Source organism: Anabrus simplex, chromosome 3 (assembly GCF_040414725.1).
Source record: "Anabrus simplex isolate iqAnaSimp1 chromosome 3, ASM4041472v1, whole genome shotgun sequence".
Lineage (NCBI taxonomy): Eukaryota > Metazoa > Arthropoda > Insecta > Orthoptera > Tettigoniidae > Anabrus > Anabrus simplex.
Window position 1 is genome coordinate 526,848,364 of NC_090267.1, and position 14,073 is coordinate 526,862,436.

Sequence of the window (14,073 nt, forward strand, 5' to 3'; positions counted from 1 at the left end):
TCTTGTACCTATGATCTTCAAGTATTATCATGAGACCCCATTAGGAGGGCATCTTGGTATCTTTAAAACTCGTGAAAAGATTCGTGAAAGGTTCATCTGGAAGGGTATGGACGGTGAAATCCGTGAACTAGTAAAAGCTTGTAAATCTTGTTTGCTCAGTAAACCAACCATGTCCACCAAGGTAGGCTTTCTGTCCTTGCATCAAGCGTCGCGCCCCATGGAACGCCTGTATATTGATTATGTAGGACCCTTCCCCCAGTCAAAGGGAAATGCCAACAAGTTCATCTTTGTATGCGTAGATGGTTTCACAAGATTTTCCTGGTTATTTCCGACTAAGCTGGCTACCGCTCAGTCCACCATTACTTGCTTAAATTCTATTTTTGCCTCTTTTGGTCCGTGCCAATATATTGTGTCTGATAATGCTAAGGCGTTCACATCAAATCTTTTTCGTAAATTCTGTTTTGACTTGTCCATCTCTCATGTAACTACTTCTGCTTATTACCCTCAACCATCTCTGGCTGAACGGGTTAACCGTAATCTCAGGTCCGCGCTTATTGCCTATCATCATGAAGATCATTCCAGGTGGGACACGTCCCTGCATTGGTTAGCTTTTGCTTTGAATTCGGCGGTTCATGAATCACATAAATTTACTCCAGCCTCTTTGATGTTCAAGTTTGTTCCCAACACGCCGCTCTCTAACCTCTGGTCCCTGAGTGACATTCTACCTGAGACAATAGATCCGGACAACATTAAAGATCTTTGGAAGAAGGCTAAAGCCAATCTTACAGTGTCTCATGAAAAGGTTAGAGAAAGGTATGATTGTGGACGGAGACCCACCCCTTTGAAGGTAGGTGACCAAGTAATGGTCAAGAATTTTGTTTCCGCGGGCAAGCTTGCCCCCAGATTCCATGGGCCGTGTGTCATTCTCGATTTCCTTACGCCGGTTACGTTGTTATTAAGCAATCCAGCCACCGAGAGGATATTTAGGGTTCACTTGTCGCAGGTGAAACCTGTATAATTTCTGTGCTAACTTGCCTCATATTATCTTGAAAGGAATATGAAGGTTATATTTTTTTTGAGTTTCACTTTTAAGGCTTTCTGCCCCTTCTATAGTATTTTGTTTTATATGTAAGCATTTTTGTGAAACCTGCCCCGAACCGTTAAACTGCCATCCTGTCCTTGCCACGGCCATTACCACGCTCCCGTCTCCTGCTCCATTACACACAGTGGCTCGCATCTGAAATGAATTTCTGCACGCCGCTGGCCCCTCAACCTCTCCACAAAGCCTGTGCCCTCAAAAAATGATGATGGTCCAACAAATTCTGCCGCCTAGTTTTAATGTTTCAGTGCCCCCGCAGCCGCGCGGCGCCGTGCCGCGACTGGGATGGAGGAAGGGCCCCCTCGACCCCAGCGAGGACGACATGTGCACGGCGAGCCGGAGCTCTCCTCCCGGCCAAGGCTGATGTGCGGCGCACGACCTACTACTTGCCCGCAGCCTGTATATGTTCACCGCGGGCGCGGCGTGCTTCAACACCACTGCTCCCCTCATAGTGCGGGCGAGCGGTATCTCAGGGTACTTGTGGGGTCCGAGCGGCCGCCTTTGGACGCAAGCCGCAACGGCCGGTCTGGCCATCCAACTTAATCAACATCAACTACATGGACAGTTACTATCAGCAATTACTATACCTGAGAATTCAACAACAATATCTGGTGGACTTAGAAAATTTTTCCTCAACTTTAAAACTAAAGTTTTCCTTCTGAATTCAACTTCTACAAACATAAAGACAGTACTTCCGCTGTTACTACAAGAAATTTTGAAACTGAATCAAACTAAATTTCAGCCATTTCGATAAATGCTTCTGCAATCAATCCTCATATCCACATCATAACTTGGACCTTGTTTTCAAACAAATTTCATGTGTCACCCCTGGAGGAACCTTTGGGGGGGGGGGAGGTCTGTACCGGGCGGTACACCTCCACGCCGCTTATTTAAAATGTGCGCCAGTTGAAACTCCTCTGCTGGAGGAAGTCTGAACTTTATCTACGGTATTAATTTTCTACTTTCTCAGAAGATGTCACTACCTGGAAATTTTGGAGTTTTTGAACTGTGTCATTTTCGACGTATTTTTGTTTTGCTTGTAGTAAGAAGTGTGAACTTTCTCTTCTAGAGGACACTACTGAAGATCAACAATAGTGCACCCTAGTGCGGAGTGAAAGAACTGTTTTTTTGGAGAAAATTTAATTTCAAAAGTTTGTTCTTTGCTAAATTTCTTTCAGTCATTGTTTAAGTTGGCAATATTAACCCTTTCTTTCCCCTTGTTTTGAATTTAGCCAATCCCGAATTTCTTAAATTAATTTTCCACCAATAATGTGTTTCTTCTTCATCTTGTGTAGGGGTTTTCGTTATCCACCAATAAAAAGATTGTGGGCGGGTGTTTTCCTTCCTGAAACGCCTCGAACTTTCCGCGAGAGTATATAAACTGCTGATTTGAGGGTCTCTGCGCCACTTCTGTTCCATGTTTCAGTGTGTAAAGTACATAGCAGGGGGCGGGAAGCGCCTCTTTCTTCGGCAGCGGTCAACAACAAGGTAATGGCCGATTAATAACTTCTTTCTTTGCTAGCTCAGCAGTTTAACTCTCGGGGCGGGTCCGAAGTTTTTCCATAATGTAACCTTCCTTAAAATGTATCTATTCTATCTTTAAACTGCATATCGGGATAGAGAGTGCTTAACCCTCTCGAGCTCCCAATCATATTGTTTTGAGGTGAACTTATTTTTCTCAACCTATTCTTCGTTAACGTAAAGCAAATTGTTCTTTTCTAAAGTCACCTCTGTAGTATGGGATTAGCCCTTGCATTAGTGGCCTAGAGCCAGATTAGGTTTTAAAAACAAATGCATTAGGAGTGCAGATCGCCTCCTCTCTAATTGTTATTTTAGAGGTCATGTAATTAACCTTCTTCTCATTTAATAGACCTCAGTAGGTTGGGTATTTTACCCCTGTGTATATGTCCTTGGAGGACAGCTTGAAGGTGGAATTAGGTGTGGCCTTTGGCAGGCCTGAATTTTGAGAGCAAGTTGCTCTTTTCCCGAAAATTTTGTTTTCTGCGTGCCTCAAGGAGGCCTTACTGTGTATTTTGGAGCAAGTGCTCCTAGGCATGAATGGGGTTTTCTGCCCCTCTGTTGAAACTTGTGTTTGGGGTAAAACTGGGATAATTGCTCAAGAAGTGTGAGGCTGGGGCTCGAAGCCCAAATCCTGTAAATATTGTAATTGTATTTTTATTGCCTTGCTACTCTGTACCTGCCATGATTGTTATTTCTTTATTTGGAAAAGAAAATATAACCTTGTTAATTTTACATGCACTATAATTTCGTAGCTTGAGACCCGTTCACACCCGCACCTTCTTTCACGCATAACTACCACAAAAACACGGTAACAAGTGGTAGCAGAGCGTGGGTGAATGGGTCTCAATTTAGCCCCTTTTGACGGCTAAACATTGCTTTGATTCATACTCTAACAATTTTCTCAGTTGCTGGAATTTTCTGATTTTTTAAAAAATTGTTCTGTCATCATGCCCGGCCCTCGCGATGTTCTCCATCTTAACTATTTGCGCAAGGAGGAGTTGATCTATGAGTTAACTATCAGAAATGTGCAATCTGGAGGCACGGTTGCGATAGACACCAACAAGCTTAGAGAGTCCCTTGATTTGCCCATTACCATCCCCAATTTGGGAGAGAAAGAAATTGACGACTCTCTTTCCACGATCGCCGAGAATACTACTGGGCTAGCATCGGTAGTTAGTTTTTTTGACGAAAATGATCCTTCTCCTAATCAAATTAAGCGTGTGCAAGCATGGCTATATCATTTTTCAAATAGAGTTAACGATCTGTTGTCTCTGAAGTTGAATGACGTTCAGAGGAAGGAAGCTAGTACGTTGCTTGAAAGTATTTCTGAATTATCTAGCAAGGTCACTCAATTGTTAACTGGGGAAGTTCCTCCCAAAATTGATCAACCCACCACGATGAATGTAGGTAGCGAGGAAGAGCCTCCTAAGGGAGAAGCCAATAGGATAACCGTTGCCGCTCAAACTATCTCTGCCCCATTGGACAACGAGTCTGAACGCCGTGCATCGTTGAGTAATATACGTTCTGAATTAACTTCCTTGCCATTGAAACCTTTACCTACTATGTCACCCGGGTTTAGCAGCTTGCTTCATCCATTGGCAATGTTGCTCAGAGGTATCTCTAAGTTTTCCGTTAATACCACCAGTGACGTAATTTCATTTTTAAGATTTTTAGCTGAATTTCAGGATCATGCTCTTGTGTTTTCTCTTTCTCCATGTCAAATTTTGCAAATTATCTATCCCTATGCAATAGGTATTCTCTCAGACAAAATAGTTAGAGCCATTGCCGAGCAATCATCGATTGAAGACTTCCACGCCCACAACTTCATCCCGGCCAGGGCAAGGTCCTCCCTTATTCAGAAGTACTATTATCGGGTACAGCGCTTGGATGAAAACTTGGCAGATTTCATCCAAGATATTAAGTTCTATACTAGGGTGTTTGCTCTTCACTTCCCTGAGGATCAGATTGTACAAGCTATTGTGGAAGGAATTTCACCATCCTATAGGTCATATTTGTGTTTCGCGGCGTGCCCGCAAACCTTCTCTGAACTTGAAGCATTGGCCGTCTCCGCGGAAGGAGTTAGATACGCCGACTCCTTGCGTGTCGCGAAAGAACCCCCTCCCTCTTTTAGTAATCTTCGGCCTCCACCTCGCCGACCAGTCACACCCCGTAAATGTTATGCTTGCGGGTCGCCCGACCATCTGTGCAATAAATGTCCACTGATCAAGCCGAGTGGGACAAGGAATGGGGCCGGTTCATCACAAGGCTGTTTTAAATGTGGGGCTTTCTCACATATCGCCAAACATTGTCCAAATTCAAATAGCACCCCCTCCTGCTCAACTTCTGGTGCAAACTCCACCAATGCCAATAATAAAAAATGACTAGTGGCTTCGGCTGAGTCGACTAATCCCTCTTCCCGAGGCTCAGCCCCTGGTAAACAGGTCGAAAATTCAGGGAATGTTCTATCTTCAAATTCATCTTTCGAATGCCCCAAAGAATGTCTTAGGATTGCGGCGGATACCCCCGCACCTGTTCCTTTTCTTAAGATTGAGTTAAATAACGAGCCTATAACAGCTCTATTAGATTCAGGCAGTGTTTGTTCAATTATTTCGGACCAATCGTATTCAAAATTGAAATCTGTTTGTAAACTACCTGACTATGTCTCATCTCCTGTTCAATATGTTTCGGCTAATTCATCTCCATTGGAAATCCTAGGTTCTGTAAATGTCAAAATTCGTATTTTTAAATTTACATGGAAAATCAAATTGTTTGTTGCTAAGCACTTGTCTTGCCCCATTATATTGGGAGCTGACTTCATTTCTTACACTGGTCTTGTGCTCGATCTCCAGAGTAGGTCGTGCACATTCAAATTTGCGTCCAGTTGTAAAATTCCCTTGTTAAAGTGTAATTCTGTATCATGTTCATCTATTTCGCCTACCCAGGATGAGATGTTGTTAGACCTTAGACATCTACCTGAGGAGCAGGCTGATAGTATTCGTAAATTATGTCAGTCATTTCCAGAGGTGTTCTCTGATACTCTTGGTGTTACTGACCTTATTGAATACAAAATTGAGGTCACGGATTCGATTCCTGTCCGTTTTCCACCATATAGGCTATCTCCACCTAAAATGAAGGCATTGAAAGAAATCATCGATCAAATGTTGAAGGATGGTATTATTAGGCCCTCTAAGTCGGCGTATTCTTCGCCTATTTTTCTAGTCCCGAAACCCCAAGGAGGCTTCAGGCCTGTCATTGATTATAGGGCTCTCAATCGGAAGGTGGTGTTGCAATCCGTGCCCCTTCCTGACCTTCATTCTTGTTTTTCATGGTTTCGTATGGCCAAGTTCTTTACTATCTTGGAGTTGAATCAGGCCTATAATCAAATTCCCCTTGCCGAAAAGTCTAAACATCTTACAGCGTTTGCCACGGACTGGAACTTATACGAATACAACCGCGTGCCTTTCGGGCTCCCCACGGGAGCAGCTGTACTCACTAGGCTGCTAGATAGGGTCTTCTCCGACATCAAATTTGAGTACTTGTATCACTACTTGGATGATGTCGTCGTATTTTCGGAGACCTTTGAAGAACATCTAGATCATCTGCGAGAAGTTCTCAATCGCCTTCGTAAGGCTGGGTTAACTGTCAAGTTGTCCAAGGTGGCCTTTGCTAAGCCCTCTATGTCATTCCTAGGGCATATTGTGTCACCTGATGGTGTTGCCGTCGATCATTCCAGAACACAGGCCATCCGCGATTTTAAACCTCCCAAGGACGTTAAAGGTATCGCCAGATTCATTGGTATGGTCAATTTCTTCAGGAAGTTTATTCCTAACTTCGCTAATAGAGCGGCGCCCTTAAACCTTCTTCGTAGGAAAGGCATCAAATTCGAGTGGGGACCTTCTCAACAAGCCGCTTTTGACGATCTTAAATTAGCTCTCTGTAATGCCCCTGTACTTGCTATGCCTGATTTCTCGAAGAAATTCATCGTCCAAACCGACGCGTCGTCGTCAGCAGTAGCTGCAGTCCTTCTTCAAGAGACTGAACTAGGGAGGCGACCCATCGCCTATGCATCTAGGACTCTATCGGCTCAAGAAGCCAAGTATTCTATCTATGAGCTCGAAGGGTTGGCAGTCTTATTTGCCTTAGAGAACTTCCGTCTCTATCTGGAACATGTCAAATTCGACCTGGAGACAGATAATCAAGCCTTAAGCTGGGTCTTAGGTAGGCCGCGTCGTACTGGTCGTATAGCCCGTTGGGCCATCCGTATTTCTGCCTTCCAATTCGATGTCCGGCATATCAGAGGTACCGAAAATGTTGTTGCTGATGGACTCAGCCGTATGTTTTCCAACGACGTTGAGAACCATGAACCGGTCGATAGTTCATCTCCTCCCGAGTAAATGCTATCTGATGTTAATGCCATCTTAACAGATGCTCCCATGCTCTTTAGGGATATCGAGAAATACCAACGTGAAGATCCGAGGCTGGCTCCGATAATGGAAACCCTTTCTTCTGGGGAACATGTTGTCCCTTATGTTCTGAGGAATGGTGTTTTATGTTGCCCATCGAGGCATGATAAGATGATGAAAGTTGTCGTTCCAGCTGTTCTTGTACCTATGATCTTCAAGTATTATCATGAGACCCCATTAGGAGGGCATCTTGGTATCTTTAAAACTCGTGAAAAGATTCGTGAAAGGTTCATCTGGAAGGGTATGGACGGTGAAATCCGTGAACTAGTAAAAGCTTGTAAATCTTGTTTGCTCAGTAAACCAACCATGTCCACCAAGGTAGGCTTTCTGTCCTTGCATCAAGCGTCGCGCCCCATGGAACGCCTGTATATTGATTATGTAGGACCCTTCCCCCAGTCAAAGGGAAATGCCAACAAGTTCATCTTTGTATGCGTAGATGGTTTCACAAGATTTTCCTGGTTATTTCCGACTAAGCTGGCTACCGCTCAGTCCACCATTACTTGCTTAAATTCTATTTTTGCCTCTTTTGGTCCGTGCCAATATATTGTGTCTGATAATGCTAAGGCGTTCACATCAAATCTTTTTCGTAAATTCTGTTTTGACTTGTCCATCTCTCATGTAACTACTTCTGCTTATTACCCTCAACCATCTCTGGCTGAACGGGTTAACCGTAATCTCAGGTCCGCGCTTATTGCCTATCATCATGAAGATCATTCCAGGTGGGACACGTCCCTGCATTGGTTAGCTTTTGCTTTGAATTCGGCGGTTCATGAATCACATAAATTTACTCCAGCCTCTTTGATGTTCAAGTTTGTTCCCAACACGCCGCTCTCTAACCTCTGGTCCCTGAGTGACATTCTACCTGAGACAATAGATCCGGACAACATTAAAGATCTTTGGAAGAAGGCTAAAGCCAATCTTACAGTGTCTCATGAAAAGGTTAGAGAAAGGTATGATTGTGGACGGAGACCCACCCCTTTGAAGGTAGGTGACCAAGTAATGGTCAAGAATTTTGTTTCCGCGGGCAAGCTTGCCCCCAGATTCCATGGGCCGTGTGTCATTCTCGATTTCCTTACGCCGGTTACGTTGTTATTAAGCAATCCAGCCACCGAGAGGATATTTAGGGTTCACTTGTCGCAGGTGAAACCTGTATAACTTCTGTGCTAACTTGCCTCATATTATCTTGAAAGGAATATGAAGGTTATATTTTTTTTGAGTTTCACTTTTAACGCTTTCTGCCCCTTCTATAGTATTTTGTTTTATATGTAAGCATTTTTGTGAAACCTGCCCCGAACCGTTAAACTGCCATCCTGTCCTTGCCACGGCCATTACCACGCTCCCGTCTCCTGCTCCATTACACACAGTGGCTCGCATCTGAAATGAATTTCTGCACGCCGCTGGCCCCTCAACCTCTCCACAAAGCCTGTGCCCTCAAAAAATGATGATGGTCCAACAAATTCTGCCGCCTAGTTTTAATGTTTCAGTGCCCCCGCAGCCGCGCGGCGCCGTGCCGCGACTGGGATGGAGGAAGGGCCCCCTCGACCCCAGCGAGGACGACATGTGCACGGCGAGCCGGAGCTCTCCTCCCGGCCAAGGCTGATGTGCGGCGCACGACCTACTACTTGCCCGCAGCCTGTATATGTTCACCGCGGGCGCGGCGTGCTTCAACACCACTGCTCCCCTCATAGTGCGGGCGAGCGGTATCTCAGGGTACTTGTGGGGTCCGAGCGGCCGCCTTTGGACGCAAGCCGCAACGGCCGGTCTGGCCATCCAACTTAATCAACATCAACTACATGGACAGTTACTATCAGCAATTACTATACCTGAGAATTCAACAACAATATCTGGTGGACTTAGAAAATTTTTCCTCAACTTTAAAACTAAAGTTTTCCTTCTGAATTCAACTTCTACAAACATAAAGACAGTACTTCCGCTGTTACTACAAGAAATTTTGAAACTGAATCAAACTAAATTTCAGCCATTTCGATAAATGCTTCTGCAATCAATCCTCATATCCACATCATAACTTGGACCTTGTTTTCAAACAAATTTCATGTGTCACCCCTGGAGGAACCTTTGGGGGGGGGGGAGGTCTGTACCGGGCGGTACACCTCCACGCCGCTTATTTAAAATGTGCGCCAGTTGAAACTCCTCTGCTGGAGGAAGTCTGAACTTTATCTACGGTATTAATTTTCTACTTTCTCAGAAGATGTCACTACCTGGAAATTTTGGAGTTTTTGAACTGTGTCATTTTCGACGTATTTTTGTTTTGCTTGTAGTAAGAAGTGTGAACTTTCTCTTCTAGAGGACACTACTGAAGATCAACAATAGTGCACCCTAGTGCGGAGTGAAAGAACTGTTTTTTTGGAGAAAATTTAATTTCAAAAGTTTGTTCTTTGCTAAATTTCTTTCAGTCATTGTTTAAGTTGGCAATATTAACCCTTTCTTTCCCCTTGTTTTGAATTTAGCCAATCCCGAATTTCTTAAATTAATTTTCCACCAATAATGTGTTTCTTCTTCATCTTGTGTAGGGGTTTTCGTTATCCACCAATAAAAAGATTGTGGGCGGGTGTTTTCCTTCCTGAAACGCCTCGAACTTTCCGCGAGAGTATATAAACTGCTGATTTGAGGGTCTCTGCGCCACTTCTGTTCCATGTTTCAGTGTGTAAAGTACATAGCAGGGGGCGGGAAGCGCCTCTTTCTTCGGCAGCGGTCAACAACAAGGTAATGGCCGATTAATAACTTCTTTCTTTGCTAGCTCAGCAGTTTAACTCTCGGGGCGGGTCCGAAGTTTTTCCATAATGTAACCTTCCTTAAAATGTATCTATTCTATCTTTAAACTGCATATCGGGATAGAGAGTGCTTAACCCTCTCGAGCTCCCAATCATATTGTTTTGAGGTGAACTTATTTTTCTCAACCTATTCTTCGTTAACGTAAAGCAAATTGTTCTTTTCTAAAGTCACCTCTGTAGTATGGGATTAGCCCTTGCATTAGTGGCCTAGAGCCAGATTAGGTTTTAAAAACAAATGCATTAGGAGTGCAGATCGCCTCCTCTCTAATTGTTATTTTAGAGGTCATGTAATTAACCTTCTTCTCATTTAATAGACCTCAGTAGGTTGGGTATTTTACCCCTGTGTATATGTCCTTGGAGGACAGCTTGAAGGTGGAATTAGGTGTGGCCTTTGGCAGGCCTGAATTTTGAGAGCAAGTTGCTCTTTTCCCGAAAATTTTGTTTTCTGCGTGCCTCAAGGAGGCCTTACTGTGTATTTTGGAGCAAGTGCTCCTAGGCATGAATGGGGTTTTCTGCCCCTCTGTTGAAACTTGTGTTTGGGGTAAAACTGGGATAATTGCTCAAGAAGTGTGAGGCTGGGGCTCGAAGCCCAAATCCTGTAAATATTGTAATTATATTTTTATTGCCTTGCTACTCTGTACCTGCCATGATTGTTATTTCTTTATTTGGAAAAGAAAATATAACCTTGTTAATTTTACATGCACTATAATTTCGTAGCTTGAGACCCGTTCACACCCGCACCTTCTTTCACGCATAACTACCACAAAAACACGGTAACATACATGACCGATACAGAAATACCATTATTTTCAAATTCTGAGCAATGTACAGAGAAAACTCTTATTTTATATATATAGATATAAGAATATATAAGAATATATACGAATATATAAGAATATAAGAAAAGACCTTCATTGGGGTAATCTCATAAATATGATTGTTAATAAAGGGTACAGATCTCTGCACATGGTTATGAGGGTATTTACGGGGTTGTAGTAAGGATGTAAAGGAGAGGGCATATAAGTCTCTGGTAAGACCCCAACTAGAGTATAGTTCCAGTCTATGGGACCCTCACCAGGATTACTTGATTCAAGAACTGGAAAAAATCCAAAGGAAAGCAGCTCGATTTGTTCTGGGTGATTTCCGACAAAAGAGTAGCGTTACAAAAATTTGTAATGTTTGGGTTGGGAAGATTTAGAAGAAAGGAGACGAGCTGCTCGATTAAGTGGTATGTTCCGAGCTGTCAGTGGAGAGATGGCGTGGGAGGACATCTGTATACGAATAAGTTGGAGTGGTGTCTTTAAAAGTAGGAAATATCACAATATGAAGATAAAGTTGGAATTAAAGAGGACAAATTGGGGCAAATATTCATTTAAAGGAAGGGGAGTTAGGGAATGGAATAACTTACCAAGGGAAATGTTCAATAATTTTCCAATTTCTTTGCGATCATTTAAGAAAAGGCTAGGAAAACAGCAGATAGGGAATCTGCCACCTGGACGACTGCCTTAAATGCAGATCAGTAGTGATTGATTGATTGATTGATTGATTGAATGATTGATTGATTGATTGATTGATTGATTGATTGATTGATTGATTGATTGATTGATTGATTGATTGATTGATTGATTGATTGATTGATTGATTGATTGATTGATTGATTGATTGATTGATTGATTGATTGATTGATTGATTGATTGATTGATTGATTGCTTGATTGATTGATTGATTGATTGATTGATTGATTGATTGATTGATTGATTGATTGATTGATTGATTGATTGATTGATTTTGCCAGTACATCATGAACATCTACAAGGCACACCTGCGGCTTCTCACACTGGAAGTCAGTTTTCACTGTGTTCTCTGTGTGTTTCAGTGACAAATGTCTGATCCGGTACCTAATGGGAAGTCAGTTCTCACCGTGTTCTCTGTGTGTTTCAGTGACAAATGTCTAATCCATTACAAAATGGACATTTTCTGCAAGGCACACCTGCGGCTTCACACTCTGAAGTCAGCCCTCACTGTGTTCTCTGTGTGTTTCAGCGACGAATGTCCGAGGCATTACAAAATGAACATTTTCTGCAAGGCACACCTGCGGCTTCACACTCTGGAAGTTAGTTCTCTCAGTGTTCTCTGTGTGTTTCAGCGACAAATGTCTGATCCAGTACCTAATGAACACCTTTTGCAAGGCACACCTGCGGCTTCAGACTCTGGAAGTCAGTTCTGACTGTGTTCTCTGTGTGTTTCAGCGGCAAATTCCTGATCCAGTACAAAATGAACATCTTCTGCAAAGCACACCTGCGGCTTGACACTCTGGAAGTCAGTCCTCACTGTGTTTCTGTGTGTTTGAGAGTCAAATGTCTGATTTAGTATCTAATGAACATCTTCTGCAAGGCACACCTGCGGCTTGACACTCCGGAAGTCAGTTTTCACTGTTTTCTCTGTGTGTTTCAGCGACAAATGTCTGATCCAGTACCTAATGAATATCGTCTGCAAGGCACACCTGCGGCTTGACACTCTGGAAGTCAGTTCTCACTGTGTTATCTGTGTGTTTCAGCGACAATGCCTGAATCAGTGCAAAATGAATATCTTCTGCAAAGCACACCTGCGGCTTGACGCTCTGGAAGTCAGTTCTCACTGTGTGTGTTTCAGCGACAAATGCCTGATCCAGTACGTAATGAACATTTTCTGCAAAGCTCACCTGCAGCTAGACACTCTGGCTCACTGTGTTCTCTATGTGTTTCAGTGACAAACGCTTGATCCAGTACAAAATGAACATCTTCCGCAAGGCACACCTGCGGCTTGACGCTCTGGAAGTCATTTCTCACTGTGTTCTCTGTGTGTTTCAGCGACAAATGCCTGATCCAGTACAAAATGAACATCTTCTGCAAGGCACACCTGCGGCTTGACACTCTGGAAGTCAGTTCTCACTGTGTTTTCTCTGTGTTTCAGCGACAAATGTCTGAATCAGTACAAGATGAACATCTTCTGTAAGGAGACCCAGGCACACCTGCAGCTTCACCCCCACCTCCAGGAGGGCGCGGCCGGTGCTGGAGGAGCTCTCATCACTCCAGACCTGTGGCTCAGGGATTGTCGCTCGGACTCACCCGTGTCCGATCGCTCGTCATCACCCGCGCCTGCCCCTGCCGCGAAGACCAGTCCACCTCCTGACCCGCACAGTACCAAGCTCCGCCGCCAGTGTCGCCCCAAGCGTGGCAGTATCAGGGTGATCGCTCCTGCAACTGTCACGTCGGTGGCAGGACCCACAGACCTACGAACAACGTCGTCGTCGTCCCCCAGGAGCGGGGGAAGTGTCTCTCCCCCTAAGCACCTACTGCCCCCCATCTTGCACCCCCCTCCACACCTCATACCTCCCCATGACCAACACCTCCCTCGACCAGCCGGACCCTTCTTACCTCCCGCAATATTACCACCTCCACCTCACGTGTTCCCAGAAGGGCAGCATCACCCCCACTTCCAGAGGTTCCCCTTGTTAAGGCCACCCCCAAGAGGTTCTCCGTCGTCTCCCACCGCTTTGCACCCTCCACCACCCCTGCTACCTTTGCCACCCCGACCTCCCCCGCCGCGTATGTTCCTTCCTCCTATCACCATCATGGTCCCCTACCCAATCATCCTCCCCATACCCCTCCCTATACCCATACCCATTCCACTGTTCGGGCAGAAGAAGACGGAAGAAGAGAACTCCACTGTTAGCCCACCCTTGGCGCCGTCTAGCGCCCCTGCAGTAGCAGCCGAGCCGAAGGTGGCAGGCCGCTCCGCCGCCTCAGAGCGACCCCTGAGGAAGCGTAAGCGAGAAGTGACGTCGGATGACGAGGCCGTCTCGAAGTGCAAGTCTGTTCCCGTGTAGCCGTGCCATGTATACTTGACCGCAAATACAAGTGTCTGGTCTGTTCTCTGTCTTGTTCTTCCTTGATGTCTCCTTGTCCCTGTTTATCTCACAGATGAAAAGGACGCTACTTTTTTCAAGTTGGTTGTTCCCTAGGTCTGTCACGTTCATCGAGTGGCCTAGCATTTGATTCTGCCAGTCGTTCCTGTGTGTGCAACCTCTTAACGATCGAGCTTGAATTTGTTAATACATTATGACTTTTAACTCTCTAGAACCAAAAGGACATTACTTAAAAATGTTAAAAGACTTGGAAATCCTTAGTGCAAGTTTTATCATGAGAAGTTTAGCAAT

At 44.5% G+C, this 14,073-nt stretch overlaps 1 protein-coding gene across 1 annotated transcript in view; it reads left to right on the forward strand.

The window, feature by feature from the left end:
* Window positions 1-13,789, forward strand: part of Sobp (Sine oculis-binding protein) — a 719,331-nt gene extending 705,542 nt beyond the window's left edge. Inside the window, exon 4 of the mRNA XM_067144694.2 lies at window positions 12,828-13,789. Within this exon, the coding sequence (XP_067000795.2) occupies window positions 12,828-13,743 (916 nt within the window). The 3' untranslated portion in view covers window positions 13,744-13,789. The remainder of the gene's footprint in view (window positions 1-12,827) is intronic.
* Window positions 13,790-14,073: the final 284 nt, after the last annotated feature.